General features: G+C 45.9%; 3 protein-coding genes across 12 annotated transcripts; 2 read left to right on the forward strand and 1 right to left on the reverse strand.

Annotated features, from left to right (window-relative positions):
• The first annotated feature begins 30 nt into the window (after positions 1–30).
• LOC101762781 (pentatricopeptide repeat-containing protein At1g26460, mitochondrial) lies at positions 31–3,819 on the forward strand. The gene is made up of 7 exons (XM_004958158.4): positions 31–772; positions 1,674–1,890; positions 2,086–2,559; positions 2,669–2,875; positions 2,975–3,112; positions 3,182–3,368; positions 3,507–3,819. Exons 1-6 carry the CDS (start codon positions 159–161, stop codon positions 3,362–3,364), a joined length of 1,833 nt encoding a protein of 610 aa, XP_004958215.1. The 5' UTR covers positions 31–158; the 3' UTR covers positions 3,365–3,368; positions 3,507–3,819.
• Positions 3,820–6,567: 2,748 nt separating this feature from the next.
• LOC101763191 (RNA-binding protein 42) lies at positions 6,568–10,182 on the forward strand. The gene is made up of 6 exons (XM_004958159.3): positions 6,568–7,208; positions 7,301–7,398; positions 8,735–8,831; positions 8,928–9,013; positions 9,093–9,184; positions 9,787–10,182. The coding sequence occupies exons 1-5, from the start codon at positions 6,827–6,829 to the stop codon at positions 9,144–9,146; spliced, it is 717 nt and encodes a 238-aa protein (XP_004958216.1). The 5' UTR covers positions 6,568–6,826; the 3' UTR covers positions 9,147–9,184; positions 9,787–10,182.
• A 938-nt stretch (positions 10,183–11,120) lies between these two features.
• Positions 11,121–17,945, reverse strand: LOC101770503 (putative pentatricopeptide repeat-containing protein At1g26500). Of its 10 annotated transcripts, none has more exons than XR_002676258.1 (5): positions 16,363–16,394; positions 15,682–15,916; positions 15,146–15,566; positions 11,851–14,468; positions 11,121–11,478 (listed from the first exon to the last, which is right to left on the reverse strand). XR_002676258.1 is itself a non-coding variant. In XM_022823917.1 (3 exons), the coding sequence occupies exons 1-2, from the start codon at positions 17,939–17,941 to the stop codon at positions 16,461–16,463; spliced, it is 1,374 nt and encodes a 457-aa protein (XP_022679652.1). In that variant the 5' UTR covers positions 17,942–17,945; the 3' UTR covers positions 15,629–15,916; positions 16,417–16,460. The 10 variants fall into 10 exon arrangements, 4 of the variants coding, with proteins under 4 accessions (XP_022679652.1, XP_022679649.1, XP_022679651.1 ...); XR_002676255.1 differs by having other exon boundaries at positions 15,671–15,916; XR_002676256.1 differs by lacking the exon at positions 16,363–16,394 and having other exon boundaries at positions 15,671–15,765; positions 15,853–15,869.
• Positions 17,946–18,537: the final 592 nt, after the last annotated feature.

Consider the following 18,537-nt stretch of genomic DNA (forward strand, 5'->3'; position numbering starts at 1 on the left):
ATAACGAAACCACACCATCCAACTCGGCACTCCGCTCTTCCATTCCTGACATCACGCCCGCCCATCTCAAGATCTCTCAGCCGCCGTCTTCTCCCCCGCTCCGCCACTCCTCCCTCCCTCCCTCCCACACCCCACTAAAACCCTAATCCCTCGCCGCCATGGCTGCGGCGGCGGCCGCCACCTCGCTCCTCCTCCGCCGCAATCGCAACCCCCAGCTCCTCCTCCTCCGCGCCGCGATCTCCTCGTCCCGCACGCTGCCCCAGCAGGCGGAGCTCTCCCCGGACCCGACCGCCGCCGCCCCCGACCCCGCCCCGCTCCCCCCGAACCCCAGCACGGGGAGCCCCTTCTACGGCGAGAACTGGCGCAACCCCTCAGCCGCCAACCTGCCCTCCTCGCTCCTCCCCGCCGTCGTCGGGGGCAGCCCCTTCGGGGCGCCCCACCGCACGGCAGGCTTCTCCGACGCCGCGGGGCTCAAGGAGACCTTCGCCGTGTGGATGGCGGAGCAGCGGTGGGAGGACATGAAGCAGCTCTTCGAATCATGGGTGCGCTCGCTCGACGCCGCTACGGGGAAGCCCAACCGCCCCGACGTCGATCTCTTCAACCACTACCTCCGCGCAAACCTCATGGCGGGGGCCCTGCCGCACGAGATGCTCGATCTCGCCGACCACATGCGCGAGTTCGAGGTCGAGCCTAACACGGCCTCATACAACCTCGTGCTCAAGAGCATGGTCACCGCGCTGGAGGCCGAGGGCGCCGAGAAGCTCGTTGAACGGTGAGTGCGTTATTCTTGGTGTGGGAGCGTTGTCATTGCCAAGTGCATTGGATGACAGACATGTCGTGGTTTTGCTGTATTTTGTGGCGATCTATTTGGTAGGTAGTGTATTTACGATATATTTTTAGGTTCGGGCGTGTAATAATCTGCCGGGAGCCTATGGATGCATAGAGCAGGGTTATCTGTTGTAATTACAGGATGTGGTGTTTGATCGAGATGACTGTTACTGGGTCTGATTAGATTACTTCGAGAGTTCCCAGTTTTATTTTGTGTATTGATATGCTAGGGCCATAATCTGATAGCTTGACCAGAGGCATACAGAACGGCAACACATATTTTTAATTGGAACATTTAATTATGGAAAATGGAACTGGCAACATATATTTTGAATTGACACACATAATACTGAAAAATGGAAAATGTCATGATCTCTCAGTGCTCAATGTGTTTGGCTTTGCATTTTATTTTATGGATGCGTGAAGATATTTAATTTGTGATGCTCTGTGTGAATTGTTTTGCTGAGACTGCAGCTGTACTATGGATTTGTGATGTGTGATTGATACAAACTATCCTGTACATGACATGGTGTGTCCATACCGCAAAATCTATATATTATTGTATCTAGTGCTAAGTATACAGGAACTGATAAATGTCTTTGAGGTTGGGATGATAAGGCCAGAAAATTCTATTATTTACACTGCTGTAGTTTACTTCTCAAAACGAGTTGTGTTGATGCACGATAGGTTTCTTGCATTCCTTTATCTTCCTTTTTTGCTCCTTGGTTTTAGTATTGCAATAACTTTACTCTAATTTGTACCAAAATGTGTTGTCTCAAAGTCACTTTGTGACTCTCCACTACATTAGATCTGACTATGAATTGTTTCCTGTTTGTTGAAATCAGGATGCTGCAAACAGGAACTGTACCAGATGATGAAACCTACAATTTGGTTATAAGCCTGCTGATTAGACAGAACCTTTTTGACTCAGCTCTGAAGTACTTGGATCTGATGCTTAAATCAGGCCACACACTATCGCTAACTATTTTCAATGATTATGTCCGAGCATGTGTGAGATCTGGGAGATTGGACACACTGGCATCAATTATAGAGAAGTGCAAGGTATTTATCCTTGGAATAGTTAATGTTGTGTGCCTGAGTTATTTAGGTCTCAGCTCTCAGTGTTTTTTTTTTGTTTTTTGGGGTTAGATGAATCTTTGGCATTCTTATTTTTGGTATATACCTTTTGCATGGATATGTCAACTTTAAAAATATTTGGCTGCCTCATTTGTGATACTGTGATTTGTTTTGTTTCAGACAACAGATAAGAACAAAGTCTTGTGTCCACAATGGGCCTGGTGCATTGACATAGCAGAAGCTGCATTTGATGCTAACAATAGCAAATTAGCTCTTTTTGCTTTGGAATTTCTTGCAAGATGGATTGTTCTTGGTGAGAATGCTAAACTTCAGCTGTCAGTTAATGAAGGTCTTGTAATATCAGCTCTAAGTGCTGCTGGCAGAACTTACAGTACTGACCTCTTGAATGCTGCTTGGTCGCTACTAAAGAAGTCCCTGCGCCAGAAGAGGGCACCCACTCCAGAGACATATCTTGCCAAGATTTATGCTCATTCATCAATTGGCCAGCTTCAACGGGCTTTTGGGACACTTCGTGAATTTGAAAATGCCTATGGGAACTCTGAGGACATTGATTTAGAGCTCTTCTCGCCATTCACTTCCTTGCATCCACTTGTCGTTGCTTGTTGCAAAGATGGCTTTAGCACACTGGATTCGGTAATATTCACATAGAACCTATTATACATGATTTATCGAGATGTCCATTTGTGATTTTCATTTGCAAAGAATGATGAAATACCCTAATCCTATAGGCTTCTCTCTGCAGGTGTATGTTCAATTGGAGAATCTGAGTCGCGCGGACACACCATACAAATCTGTTGCTGCTCTTAACTGTGTTATATTAGGCTGCGCAAACATTTGGGACATTGACCGAGCATATGAAACTTTTGTTGCCATTAAGGACAAGTTTGAACTCACACCAGACATACATTCATACAATGCCCTTCTGTGTGCATTTGGAAAGAAGAAAAGGGTATTATTGTCTGTCTGGTCTATATAGTTAATATTTGTGGCCTGTTTTCAACTTGTTCCACAACAATTTTGTCAATCTGTTTTCCCTTTTATATTGCAGACCGACGAAGCATGTAATGTGTTTGAGCATATATCAACTCTTGGTGTTAAGCCAAATGCAACAACGTACTCCCTACTTGTCGACGCCCATCTTGCAAATAAAGATCCAAAAGCTGCTCTTGCCATAATTGATAAGATGGTTAGTCTAAATTACCATTCAAAAATGTATTTCTGCACGGAAACTTTTCTCTAATTATGTTTGGTTCAGGTTGATGCTGGATTCACACCTTCAAAGGATACCCTCAAGAAGGTTCGAAGGCGCTGCTCTCGTGAATCAGACTTTGACAGTGACGAGAAGGTGCAATCCCTGGCTAAGCAGTTCAACTACCGAATGGGTGGTGAAAACCGGAGAGAGATGCTTTATAACATAGAATACAATCCTGTGTACTGAAGCAGTAAGTACTGGTCCACCAATTACCTTGTAGTGGTTGCTATTTTTGCCAGGACAGTTAGTGTTCCATCTTGTTGCTTAGGCTTCACTGGCTTGTTTTTTCTGACTTTATATGACGCCGGTGTTGTTTTCATTTTGATAGGCAGCTCGTGCTCAGTTTGCTGGCAGTTGGAGAGCACAGACATTGTAGCTTGTAAATTACTTCGCGGTACCTCCTAAGCGGTTTTCAGTTACCCAACCCATCGTTTTTGCTGGAAGGATTGATGTTAGGACATGATAATAAGGCTGTCATACTATTTGTTTGTTCGGAAATGGAAAATGTCAGTTCTTTTTTCATAATTGTAGTAGCATTTTGCATGGCGCTGATATCGCTCTTTTCAATGTTTCCGGAAGTTTGTTTTGGGCCATGTTTACACTTGGAATGCAACTAACGAAGAAGTCCTTGAAAGATGCTATTCGCTTGTGAAATTTAATTGCCAATTGCTTTTATGGACGTTCTCGAACGATGTGGCCACAGATTTATGGAAGTTGGTACATTGTCGTGACACCATCAGATCGACGGATCCTCTTGACATTGTAATGTCGAGTTTGTTTTTGGCCACCAACTCAAATACTAATGTCGGATCTTAGTTTCCTCTTGAGTCTTGACATCCTCAGATTGACAGATTTTATGGAAGTATCTATCACGTCATGACTGGCGCCTCCTAAGAGCAGCTGGAGCGTGCGTTTTTAGGTAGTGCTAAGATGAGAGAGTGAGGTGAGGAGGTGCAATACGCTTGGAGCACCACCCGCAGCTTTACTTTGGCACCCACATTTGGAGAAGAGTTGCCAAAGAATATTTGAATGAAGGTGCATACGTTGGAGATGAATTGAAAATTTATCACTGGCAGTTTGTAGCACCTTCTAAACTATCATAAGCATAGTTGCTTTAATGGTAGCAGATCCGAACACTGCCTGCAAAGAGCATCTTCAGCAGTCTCCTTTTCCCCAATCCAATACTAAAATAGTGCTCCAGTAGTGTCCATTTACTTTTCCCTTTCCCAATAATTATTGGGATAACCCAATAATTCACCCAAACTCTCCCTAAATAAAAGATGAGTTGTGACTCTCCCAATACGGTAGTTAGATTGGGATGAAATATTTGGGAGATTGCAAAAACAACTTTTACAATAGTGGTGAAAGTAATATTGGGATATCCCTATTAACTAATTATCAGGAAACATTTGTTGGGGGACTGTTGGAGATGCTCTAAAGACGATACTCCTTTCCTGTTTGCAGAGTACCAATAATACCTTGAGATTATAATGTAGAGAAAACTGATACTCTTTTTAATAACTAATGAATTTCTCGAATTGTGAAAGAACTCCTGAATTTTTTGAAAAAACCAATCAGATTTTTTAAATCGGGTGCATAGCTAAAGCAATTTTGAGGGTGATTGTACAAACGAAATCGAGAAAACGTTGCAACTGGAGGAGATGCCTTTAGCTGTGGAAGCGGTCCACTGCAAAGGAACGCATGAGCCCATCTGATTGCGCAGCGAGCAATGAAGAAATGTTAGGATTGAGGTACAAAGAGTCTGTTTGGTAGCCCGATCTATCTTAGCTAGGCTCGTCGGTCAGTAGCAGGCCAACCTACCTAGATCCATAGGATGTAGAGATGTTATTTGGGGAAAAAGAATTATATAAGCCATGTTTCACTTGGATCCTGATTGGTAGCCTGGATGAATTTGTGTGAATACTACATGGGCTATGGTAGAGTTACTAGCCATTTTTTTAATCTCTCAGCGAGTAGTGCCACTACACACCGCGCAAGGCCCAAGCGACAAAAATGGGTAGGTGCACGGCGATGTGAACATACACGAATGCTCACAATCGAGGTGAAAGTGGCGACTCCCGTTCAAAAGCCGCCATCGAGCATTTGGTGAAGAGCATGAAGTATGAAAAAAGCATTGAAAGTTGTCCTAACCCTTTTCGCTTGGGCATTCTGAGCCCATACTGCGTGGAATGATCGAAATTTTCATTCCACGTGGTGTAGGAGCTGCTAGGTCTGGTTCACAACTCTCAACAGTCTAGCAAACAAGTCTTCCTGCACCAACTGGGTCTGGCCCAACCCTCATACATGTTACCAACCCAACGAAAGGATACAAGGTAAATTGTAGAAGGTAGAAAATCAATGCTCTAACACTATAGACTAAATAAGAAGGGAATTTTGTCCACCGGACACCATCGAAACGTAGATTTGTGTGTGACACATCCAACTCGTCGATTTAGTTTCACGGATACTACGATTTGGTTGTTTCGTATGCAGCACACTATACCATATAAAAGGACCACCTTACCCTCATCATCTCTCCTTTCCCGTGCTCAGTGTAAAGCTCAGTAGCGGGTCAGCGATATCGGGACGGCACTGCGCGACGAGATCGGCAGCGGTGGTCCACTATGCTTTAGGTGGCGAACTTGACAATGCAGAAGCAGATGGCGGCGCTGTGCTGCAGGTTTTGCGAAATAGGAGTACCGGTAGCAGCAGGCTTGAATCGATTCGGTGGTAAAGTCAGACTCGAAATCGAGTTCATGCTTGATCGGCTGCAAGAAAGAAAGATGCTGACCCGTTTTGTTTTGTCTGAATGATCCGTAAAATGAGATATTTTTTTTCCAATTTATCTACAAATCTATGGCTGTAAACCTTCCCGGAAGGTATTAAACAAATGAGGTTCTAATCTTCTCATAACTGAAGAAAATTATATGAACTGTATGCTTACTTTTATGTTGATTAAATTGTTAATCACATGGTGGTGGAGGTCATCACCTCCGTGGGAGCTTGGAAAGGACGGGTGAAGGAGACAAGGGAGAGAGCAGATTATGAGTGGACCAGCGTTGGGTGGAAAGAAAAATGGGTAATATATTCATTTTATGTACTACGGTGTAATGGAAGAAAATATAAAATCGTAGTGTCCAGTAGATAAAATCGACGAGTAGAGTGTGCTATAGATAAAACCACACATTCGCAGTGTTAAGTGGATAAAAGATCCTAAAAATAATTACTTGGTTGAAATTCATGCACGTGTGAAAACGTAAAATGCCTCGCGGGAGTGAAGTAATTTTCGAAATACGCTTTCATTGGTCACAATGCGAGACTACCACGAAAGCGTTTTCAGCTTTTACGAGTACACGAGAGCAACTAGCCTGTTCTCATCAACCCCCGGAGGCCCTGATCCCCAGCTAGCCAGCTCATCCCCCAAATGGCCAAATCTTTGTGCTCCACCAAAACGCAGGTTGCCGAATCGAGCGTAGCAGAATCGAGCGGAAGGCGGCGCAGCTCGCGGCAGGCGCCTAGACTTTGGGTGAGGGCACGAGCGGCACCACCTGACGAACGGAGAAGTCGGCGACACAAGACACAAGACTACCCTAGCGTCCGTGTCGTGGCTTGCGGCGGTTGAGCCGCTCCCCGAATCGATCCGCCTCCATGCCTGCTAATCCTCCGCCTCCGCCTCCCGGGTCGTCGTCTTCGGCTCCGGCGGGGGCCAGCTACTTCCCGCTCCCTTTCCACCTGCAGCAGCACCAGCCGCAGCCGCAGCCGCAGATGCCGCCGCCGATTGCCGCGAGCAGCTACCAGCAGTACCAGCAGCAGCTGCATCAGGCGCACCAGCTTTTCCAGCGGGACGCGCAGACCATCACCCCTGAGGCGCTACTGAGCGTCAAGGCTGCCCTCGCCACCAGCGACGTCCTCGACCCCGCCGTCGCCGCCAGCGCCAGGCCCTCCGATGCCTCCACCAGCAAGAAGCCCATCCCCCGCCGCGCCGCGGGACAATCCTGGGAAGACCCCACCCTCACTGACTGGCCCGAAAGTACCAAACATGCCTTCTCTTAATTCAGTTTCCTTTGTTTTATGCCTCACCTTCTCCCGTTTCATTGGGTCTGAACTCTCAATGATCTGCAGACGACTATCGGCTATTCTGTGGAGATCTAGGGAACGAAGTTAATGACGATGTTCTCTCCAAAGCATTCTCACGGTTCCCCTACTTCAACATGGCAAGGGTAACTACTGCCTCTGTCCAAAAGACTTATTGTGGTGAAACTTGTTCTTTTAAATTTGATATGCAGTATAGTGCCAAATTCTTTCGAGAGTTTTTATACGAAAGTCAAGGTAACGAAAATGCTCACATTTTTAGTTGTGGCATATGTAGAAATATATGAAAAGACAAAAGTTATGCAGATAGTCTGGCCTGAAATGAGTAATGTAGTCAGGTAACTTTGACAGCCTGCATGTGGTACTTCGAGGCTGATGGGGACTTTATTGCCAAATTCATAGCCTAGGGTAGATTCTACGGTAATTTATACCCCAAAATGATTAATCTTGGTAAGGTTTAATATCATGCATCAGCTTCAACATAATATATGCACTAATATTCGGGCTGTGAATTATGATATATGTACGCGCATCATCGTATTTAAATAGAAGTTGGTGGAACCATGCTTTGCGACAACTCTTGGTCACAAAAGGAAAAAAAATCTTCGATTTTGTCTTATCTGCTGCTTTTATTATCTTTTCTATAGGTATTTAGTTTAGGATGTGTTGATTTGTTTCAGAATATTTATGTAATAACTTAATTGGGTTTTAGTTTACAATAGAAAACAGTGGCGTCCAAACTTCAAAATGTCCTTTTCTATGACTGGCAAAAGTAAATTCATAAATTGTTCTCTTTCTTTAGATCTGCGAAAGCTAATTCATAGGTATCGCCGTTTTGATGGCATGAAAAAGGTTCACGACTACATATATCTAAAATCCCTTAACACACAAGTGTAATAATTAAGCTCGGAAGAAGTTAGAATGATTGGAAATACAACTGGACACAATAACTATATGTTATAAAAAATTTTGCATGTGAGAAACCCAGCATTTGAAAGATATTTCCCAAGAATCTTTTTAATGGTATAATCTGCTACTTCTCATTAGCTAGCTCTGGAAAAAAATTCCATTAGTTTCTATTCATTGACACATGTGAAGTAGCAAAACTTAAAAAAAAAGCAACAGCCTTCAAGTAAGCTTACTCACCCCTGAAGAAACTTGTAGCTAACAATCAACAATCTCCTCTTTGTCCAACATGTTATCTGCTTTCTTCACATTCTCTTCATGTAAAGAGACCTAAACTAGCTCGCGTAGGTTGATGGAGAGAGGAGCTAAGAGGTCAGGAGGCAAATATTCTGAGGCTGGCCTGGCCACTAGATTCACCACCACATTCAATTCCTATTTATGATTGATCCAGATGCTGAGCTATATGTAGCATGGTTTATATGGGTCATTTATGCAGTTATTTGGTATGCATTTGATGATTGTAAACGACTCTAATTTGGATTCGTACTCTTTATTCAGGTTGTTCGGGATAAGAGGACTGGTAAAACTAAAGGTTATGGATTTGTGAGCTTTTCAAACCCTACTGACCTGGCTGCGGCAATAAAAGAAATGAATGGTTTGTATCTCCAATATGTTCTGCGGATTCAGTTGCTGCCGCTTATCTGCATGTTTTCATTGATTCCCTTGTTACTTTTGGACGAACTTCTTTCAGGAAAATATGTTGGGAACCGCCCTATTAAATTGCGTAAGAGTAATTGGAAGGAGAGGACAGATGTTGAGGCTCTAGAAAGGCAAAAGGTGCCTGTCTGTTTCCTTCTTTAATTGTTTTGCTCCCCTCATGTCATCTAATTTTGTCCATACTTTTTCCATCTTTCAGAATCATGTCCAGAGGAAGCCTAAAATGCCTAAGAAGGGTATTCTCCACAAGTAAAGCTATGTCGGCCCTACCGAGGGTGAGCCCTGCAGATGGTAAGTTCCTTCTTAGTTTACAAGCTGGCTTGGTTGTAAACAAATGCTGTGGCTCCACAGTATGGCGCCTCGGAATGTTTTCTAATGTAGATTGTTACCAAATTGTGCAAAAATGTTCTATTGTTTGCACAAATTGCAAATGCACATGTTACCTTGCTTAGGCTGAACTAGTGTCTCAGCACGATCTTGTGGTTTGTCACTTGCAACTTTTCATGTAGCAAATGCTGGGTGTGTACAATAATATTATGGAGAGAAACTGAGGAATGAAAAAAAATGATATGTTGGTGTCATTTTAGTCCTATGTAAAGAATATAGCCAGCCTAGTTATTTCCCGTAGGTCTTGTATAAAATTGAGAAAGTAATTCTTATGGCATCCCAGTTGCTTCCTTCCATTTTTTTGTAATTCTTATGGCATCCCAGTTGCTTCCTTCCATTTTTTTAATCATCCAGCCTGTGCTGATAGGTCTAAATTCTAATGGTTTTCTGATGAACTTCTCATTTTGCTTTTTTCCTATGTTGTTTCATCGCATGTAATTCATGCCTAGGCTTTTTGTATGGACCTTGAGAATGCTGATTTTACCCTACCTAACTATCCTTGCCAGGCAACTTGCCATGTTCCTGCACCGTTTTGCTTGGCCGTACCCAGGGTGGCTCCCGTAGTCCCCCCCCCAGATGCAATCTGCAAGAGCTGTTACTTCTTTGGTGGAAATGGGAAATGAGCTGCTGCCTTTCGGTTCCCTTGGTCAGTGTGGAACCGTCCCCAGGCTTGTAACATAAAACCTAGCCTTAGGTGCCACTATACACAATTGGTGCCCATTTTGCTGTTTCTTTTTCTTCCATTTTGGTATTTCATTTTTAATAGTTTTGCGTTCATATTCCTTTGATATGCTGGAGCAATGTGGTGACTAATGATTAATGAGGGCTTTGACTTGATGAGATGGTGGCCCGTGTTGGGAGCGGAAGAAGACAACCAAATGTACTTTTCGCATTAGGTTTCAGCCAAGTATCATCCCGTATTGAGCTATTTATTTTTTTTACGAGAGCAGGGCTCCGCCTCTGCCAGAAATTATGGAGTTGCTAGACAAACAAGAGTACTAGATCGAGTAAGGTCCTGTTTGGGAGGAAGGTGCTAAAATTTAGTCCTGGACTAAACTTTAGCCCTCCCAAATAGAGTGCTAAATTTTAGCCCTTTGGGGTGTTTGGGTGAGGTGCTAAATTTTAGCACCTGTGTTGATAAAAGATTCATTTACCCCTGTTTTCTCTCCTCTTCTCTACCCCTCCTCTATTTCTTCCAAGTGCAAATCTTGCCCATGCCGTCCCGTGCTCGTGCCGGCATCCCCGACTCCGCCGTCCGCACCGGCCTCGGGCGGCACCGAGGGTGGCAGCACGGTGCCCGTGATGGAGAGGAGCTCGAACTGGCCCCGGAGCAGCGCGGCGGCGCCGCGCACAGCGACGTCCGCGACGGCGCCCAGGACGCAGACGCCGCGGCCACAGCGGCGCACGTACTCAGCGACGCACGCGGACACGTCGGCGCCCGGCGCCACCTCGAGGACGCCCTGCTGCTTGCCCTCTGGTGAGGCGCCGGTCGCCGCGGCCGCGGGCGCCGGCGCCATGGCCAGCACCAGCATGGCCACCGCCGGATCCAGCTGGAGGAGGTGGGGGCCGGCGCGGAGGCCGCGGGGGCGGGCGGGGCCGGCCGGAGGCGGCGGGGGTGAGCGGGGCTAGCCGAAGGCGGCGGGCGAGGTGGAGGCGGCGGGACTGGCGCGGAGGTCCGGGCGGCGGTTCGGGTGAAGGAGGCGGGGAGAGAGAGAGACGGGCGGTGGCGGGCGGAGAAGGATGGCGGCGGGATCTGGCATGGAGGAGAGAGAAGAGCGCGGGGGAGGAGAGAGGGGAGGGTACCGGGTGGAATTTTGGACGAGGGGACCACTTTTAGCACTTTTAGCCAATTTAGCACCTCTTGAGAGGCTAATGGATTATGGGAGGTTAAAATTTAGTCCCTCCATTTTAGCCTAGGTGTTTGGGAGCACTAGGGGCTAAAAGTGACTAAAATGGGGTGCTAAAATTTAGCATCCCCCTCCCAAACACCCCCCTAAACCACTTGTCCGCTTGGTACATTTTTGTCGAAACGGGAGTTTCTATTAAAAGCTGAAACTATCCCTCCACACCGACGCGTCCCACGGTCCTGCTCTCCAGTCTCCACATTGCACAGGTTGCACGCATTGACGCACCCCTGGTCAGTTTGCCCAAGCCGCAGTAGGGACTTCTAAGCCGCAGTAGGGGACTTCCCTGTATGGCTGCATATCCAGAGAAGATTATTGTCAGCAGTGGCTCACCTTAACGTGAAATTCCACAAGCACAAAAACAAACATCTAAAGAAAAGCTTTTGTCTCGATCAAGTTGGCAGGCTAGAAAGATATAATTCATTAATTCTACATAATTCACAGATAACTTTGACTTGTAACCTTGTATATGGGCACCATTTTTTTAAAACCAGCCGACGATTGTGGGCTATAACAAGTGGCACGACATGCTGCTATTATTTCATGACGACATTGCATCCAAGAGATGCATCTTAAAGATAGCATCAATCATGATAATATAACAAACAGTATAAGGATTTTTTAGAGTTCAAAACAAAATAAGGATTTGTTCTTGTTGAGAACTACCTGATCAGCGCAGGTTTTTGACATGAATGCACTTGGCAGCATCGCATAGAAAAGTATTCCGCACTGGTAGGCAGTGACTTAGAGCTCACAAATCTTCAAAATTTATCTAAAATTGAGGACCAAAGGGGTTTCCCCTGTGATCTAAGGGTGGATCCGTCCTTGACTCAGTCAGCTCCCACTGTTTCTCTTTGAAAATGATGGTGGGCTTGTCGAAGTTATTGCTAGCATAAACCTTCAGAGATTGAACAATACCCTTCGTGGCATTACTCGGACAAGCACGAATCAAGACCTCCTTAAGATTCAAAAGAAATTCTATACCTGCAATCTCTTGGATGTAAGTTCCTTCGAACAGAGACAGCTCTAGCTTTTCGAGCCTTGGCAAAGCTCCTTCATGAAATCTTGCTTTCCAAGCTTCAGGCAGAGCAAGATGAATGACAAGCAGTTTAAGACATGGAAATTCTGATGCAGCAACAACAAATTTGTTTTCGACGTAAGAACTGTGATGCAGCCTAAGGTAGAGCAGGCTAGGCAACCGTGCAAGCACCTTCAGGTCTTCCTTGGCACTTAATTCAGTTGCACGAAGGGTTAAATCGGTGAGGTTGGAAAGCAATGGGATCCACTTAGGTAGTTTTCTTAACTGGCCTCGGAAGTTGATACTTTTCATAAACATTGGTGGTCTGGATAATGCATCAAGAGAATCAAAGTTCATCGCACCATCAGGTCGCCAAAGTAACAATGAGCAAAGGTTGCCACTTAGATTCTCAAGTGCAGAGATTAAGGATGCCCAGCTGTTGTCATCATCAACAAACATCATTACTCCAAGCTTTTTCAACCGAGATAGCTTGCCCAGCTCATTAATGCAATGGGATGTGGACTCTGTGAATTCTACCTGTGCAAGTGTTTTAAGGGCATCCATGTTGCCTAGTTTCTTAGGTATATGTATACCCCAGAACTCAGAAATTGGCCACGACCCATTGTGATGGTAATGCCTTTTCCCTCCAAGTAAATTTTCCAAATGCAGAAGATTGGTAATGCCTGGAGGCAAACGCTTTATGGCTGTGCCCCTTATATCCAGAGTCTCTAACTTCTTCAGCTTTCCTATTTTTGTGGGAAGTTCCATAACACGTGTTCCTCTGAGACTAAGATACTCCAGCTGAAACAGCCTGCACACGTTTTTGAGATCTCTACTCGTCAGCGATTCATGGCCTTCCAAGTCTAATATCCTAATCAGTTTCATACAACCAAACTGCAATATTTCTCCATTGGCGAATATGCTCAAGGACCGAACATGGGATAACATTCTGCTCATACCGATATCTCTCACATCTCCACTGTGAACAGAGAGACGCCGAATCTTCTCTTGTGGAACTAAAGTGTGCTGTTCACCTACCAGAGTGATAAAATTCTCCTCAATTGACTTTGTTACAATGATCTCCAACATCACATCATGAACTCGAAATGTTTTAACCTTCCCAGTGAAGCTAATTTCAACCGGCTGGATAATGCTTCGATTGATGAATTCGTCAAAGTAGCTTTCTGCCACCTCAAAAACACTTAGTCCACGCCTTTCAGTCACAAAACGCTCTGCTACCCATCGTCTTAGTACACTTTTCCTTCTGATCTTGTGATCCTCAGGGTAAATACTCAAATATAAGAAACATGTTTTCAAGTGGTAAGGCAGATCATTGTAGCTAAGCTCAAGTATTTTCTTCAATCTCTCAAGTGATGGACTGGTCTCAAGCTCTGTACCAAGAGAACTATAAATCTTCTGCCATTGATCTTTACTGTGCACAGGCTTGCTAGTCAAGAGACCTGCTATACTGACAATGGCTAAGGGACTACCCCCACATTTTCCCAAGATCTTTTCTGAAATTTCTCGTAAGTTCTCGGGACAATTAACTGTGCTGCCAAATATTCTATTGAAAAAAAGGTCTCTCGATTCATAATTAGTGAGAGGTTCGATTTCATAAGCTCGGTCATACTCATGGAAACAACAAGAGTGTGCCACAGCTCTGATTCGTGTAGTAACCAGTACCCTGCTACCATTATTTGAGTCGGGCAGAGAAAATCGAAAAGCTTCCCATGCAGCTATGCTCCAAATATCATCAAGAACAATTAGATATCTCTTGTTTTCCAATTGCTGCCGCAACATGCTTGCAATTACTCCCACATCCCATGTTTCCATGCCCTTGAGCATGCCTTCTCTGGATGCTTCACCAGCTTCAGTTGATGCACGATGGCCTTGTCGATGGACTGGTTGAATAATTTGTAGAAGAATGTCTCTTATCAGCACCTTGACATCAAACCTCTGCGACACAGTTACAAAAGCTTGGCACTGGAAACTTCCACTTGTTGCAGATAGACTTTGATATGTTGTCATAGCAAGAGTCGTCTTGCCCAAACCACCGAAACCAAATATGGATATCACCCTACGTTTTTGTACATGCCTGTCCGTCAACCACCGCAGTAGACTTTCTTGGCGTGCTTCAACACCTACAAGCTGCTTTCTCTCTGGAACAAGTGCAGTGATGCGAACATCAAGAGTTAAAAGATTAGTTGGGGTGTCATAAGCCATGCTATTCCCAGCAGCTCCAAAGATGAAATGATTGCCACTATACCTACATGAGTAGAATCAGCAAGTTATAACCACAATTTGTGACAAAGTATAGCACAAAGTAACAAAGGAAAAAAAAGAAACATTTTAATGGATAATCCTTGTATATGCAGTTTACATGCAAAATGCAGTCCATTGAAGAAGGTTGAAGTTACGCTTATGTGATTACTCAGTTGATGTTTCATTTATCAAGGAAAAAATAACATATATATCTGTAAATCAACTAGTAACTAAAAAAAGCCAAAACAACCTACAATTTGAAACGGAGGAAGTATAACTTAAAAAATTGCTTACAAACCTTTACATATTCTTGTAACCTAGAAAATAATCAACCTAGGCTGCGGACACTGCATATCTCACATCTCTAAGTTATGTATAACCTTGGGGACTAGAGAATTTGCCAGAGTTCAATAACCTATCGAAAAGTATTACTGTCAAATCCAGTTTCTTAAGATGTCAGACTGCTACCATATTTTCACCCATTAACTAGTAGCAGAAGAGCTCATACAATAGTGTGCTTATAAAAAGGCTATGGATATGAGAAGGATAAAATAAATGATGTTGCTCAATCTTTAGTTGCCGGCATCTTGCTGGCGAATGAATTTCAGAAGAAGTGAAAACAGAAGTCCAGAATCTGATACTGATAGTTTGAGAAAGAAAAGCAAAAATTGTGCGAATTACCTAGAATTTCGGTTGGTAACATTTGTAGCACGCATTTTTAGTTCTTGGATTTGTTTGGCTAATCGATGCCGCACTCTGGTGGTTCGTAATATGTGAGTGATCCTGTGAATAAACACAGGTCCGCTGCCTCTACCATCCCTGCTGTCTCCAAGATGGTGTTTGAATTCATCAATACAATCCTCAACATCATATGCAAGCTCACGTACTTGCTTCATCCAAATCTTAACTTGCTTGCGATGTTCATTTCTCTCAGCAAGATCTTGAAGGAAGGCTGTCATGCTTTCCAGCTCATCCTTCAAGTATTGCAGTTCAACCTTGACACTGCCTAGAAGCTGGGCTTCCTGGACAACGACTGCCCCAAGCTTTCCCAAAAGAGTGTGGATTGCACCTTCTGCAGCACTAACAACCGCATGCTCCATTTCTGCATCAAAAGGTCGAGTCAAAGATAAACAAAAAGATACAAGGTTAGCAACTAAGCTTCTGTTCTTGTGACCTCAAATGAAAGCTGGATATGAAAGAACACACCAAGTTAGAACCTCTTAAATTGTTGTAACCTCTTCAAATAACAGCTGGATGTGTGAGACATGGAGCTTGAATACTCATCCAGACTCCAGAGTCAACTGTCAGTTACATAATATTATCTTCTTAAGGTTAATAAAGCCGTGCTGAACTTGCGAACCAAAGTTTGACTAGTATAACGTGGACACCTTGTATTGTTTACTGCTGGTACTTAATTTTAAATGTATTTGCAGACTGCAGGTGCATCAGTACCTGGATACCCAACACAAGTTGCACAAATTAGGTGTGAGGAATTCAAACATAAACTTGGGTGACCATAAAGTGTAGGAAAACACTAAAACATTACAGGTAACTGAATCCTTGTAAAGGAGTAAAGTGCACCATGATCCTTTGATGATCTGACCTTATTATAAGCAAAGTTTTTTTATGTGTTTGCTAAGTAATATGAAAGGAAAAGGAATAGCTGGTGGGTGACACCACCAAACATCAATAACATTGATTGGAACAATACACAGAAATGCAAATGACTCAGCTTGAAATTAACTTATCATGTGTGGTCAATCCAAAGGACCTACTGAGACAAACCCAATGGTAATCAATTCAATCCCTAGAATTGCAGAAATATGAACACAAGCATGAATTATTTGCATTTTCCTCCATAGTTCAGACTACATGAGCAGATCATCTAGAATATGTACTTTTCTGCAGAACATCATAAGCTCCTAGCTCCTGAGAACACAATTAGTAACAACCATCCTGAACTGATTCTAGAAGTCCATTCATTGCTCTCCTCCTCCTATCCCTGGTGGTCATGCGCTCTCCATAGGTTGACAAAATGTCTGCAAGATCAAATAGTCCAACCTCCCTCAGTCTCTTTCCAACCTCTTCAAACATTAGTGCCCCCTCTTCATTGGAGAAATAGTATAGGAACTTGTTATAATCGAACCTTGGCACGTTCACCCCACCCCACATCGTCCTCTCAACAAACTTAGTTGCCTCCAATGTCCTCCCGGCTTTCACCAAGCCACCAACAAATATGCTCTCGAAGTTCACCGATGGATCCTTCCCCTTCCGGCCCCTTTTCCCCAAGTGCCCCTGAAGCAACATGATGTAAGTGTGCATGTTCGGTTCACATCCCCTTGTAATCATCTCTCTGAACACCTCGGTTGCTTCCCCTGCCCGCTTGATCCTCAGCAACCCCTTCATCAATCCATGATACAAGGCAATGTCCTTCTCTCGAACACCATGAAACATCCTGTATCCTTCCCTAACCCTTCTCCTTGCCATCAGCCCATACACCAAATCCCCTAGCGCTTCCCCATCCACCTCCACACCTCTCTTCACCATTTCAGCCAACACCATGTACGCGCCCCACACCTTCCCATCCTTGCAGAGCCAAGACACCACCGCGCGGCAGCACCCACCTCCGTCATCTTGCACTCCGCTCCTCCGCATTCCGTCGAACACCTTCATGGCGTCCGCGGCGCGGTTGTTTTTGAACATGGTCACCACGATCTCCTGGTACGCCGCGGCGCCCGGCTCGAGGCCGCGCCTCTCCATGCCGTTCCACACCCTGCAGGCGTCCGCGAGCGATCCGGCGCGGCAGTACGCGACGACCAGCAGGTCGTCGCACCTCGCGGTGCGCGAGACGCTGTGCCGGTGCTCGGCGCGCTTGATCACCTTCTCCGCCACGTCGGGCAGCCTGCACGGCTCGGAGCACGCGACGTCGGTGACGAACGTGAGGATCCGAGCGCGGTGGCATTCGGGGAAGAGCGTCACGATCGCGGCGACCTTCCCGACCTCGCGGGCAGGGGCGAGGCCGCGCACGGCGGCGCGGAGTGCCGCGGCGGAGAGGAGGGTGCGGGGCAGGGAGAAGAGCGTGGAGTGGAGGATGTCGATGTTCCCGGACTTGGCGAGGACGTCGAGGAGGCGCGCGGCGGTGGCGGGGGAGTGTGGGAACCCGCCGCCGTCGCCGGCTCCGCCGTGGCGGGCGGAGAGGTGCGCGAGGAGGCGGTGCACGGGGCGCCAGGAGAGAGGGAACCGCGCGGAGGCCTGGAGGAAGAGCTCTCGGAGGTCGGTGGGGGCGGTGGGAAGCGGCAGCGCGGAGAGGCGGCGGTGCAGCTTGTCGTCGGGGGCGTACTGGTGCTGGTAGAGGATCGTGCAGAGGCGGAGCAGAAGAGCGGGGTCGTTCGGCCTCGGCACGGTCGCCGGGGCGGGAGACGACGTGGAGGTGGAGAGGAGGCGGCGGAAAACGAGGGGACGGAGGCGGGGAGACATGGGTGGGCGGAGGCGGGACGGCGGCGAGGAGATAGATTGAAGAGCGCGGCGCGGAAGGTGGCAGGGCCGTGCGAGCGGATTCTCTTGGTGGGTTGGGCTGTTGTCTCGTGCAAAATCTGCTCTTCAATTTTTTTTGACGTGTGGGCTGTGTGTGTATGGGCCTCCTTGTGGGTATGCAGCAGATTCTTGGACAAAAGCCCATTTGTATCATGCTACCGCAGCATGCGCTCGTATATCGCATGCACGTGTTGTCTTTCCGAGTCCCATTTGTGTTTGGGTAGGCCACCGACCGGTGGACCCAGCTGCAGGTTACCTTGGGATGTCAGTTTACTGTTTCCTGGTCCGATGACGCAGCTTGTTTCAATTAGTCATCGAGTTAGTTGAGGAAGAGTGATCAGATCAGCTGGTTGGTGACCACGTGGTGGTGGTGCACCCATGAGGCGATTTCTGGTGCAGATAAAAAATCGCGTGCAGGTGCATATGGAATGATACTGGGTCATTATGATCTCTGCATGATGCTTGGTTTCCAAAAAAGGGACTTGATAATGCACGGTAACTACTGATGTTGATGTAGGAGTACACACAACTTGGAGAAG

This window comes from Setaria italica, chromosome II (assembly GCF_000263155.2).
Source record: "Setaria italica strain Yugu1 chromosome II, Setaria_italica_v2.0, whole genome shotgun sequence".
Lineage (NCBI taxonomy): Eukaryota > Viridiplantae > Streptophyta > Magnoliopsida > Poales > Poaceae > Setaria > Setaria italica.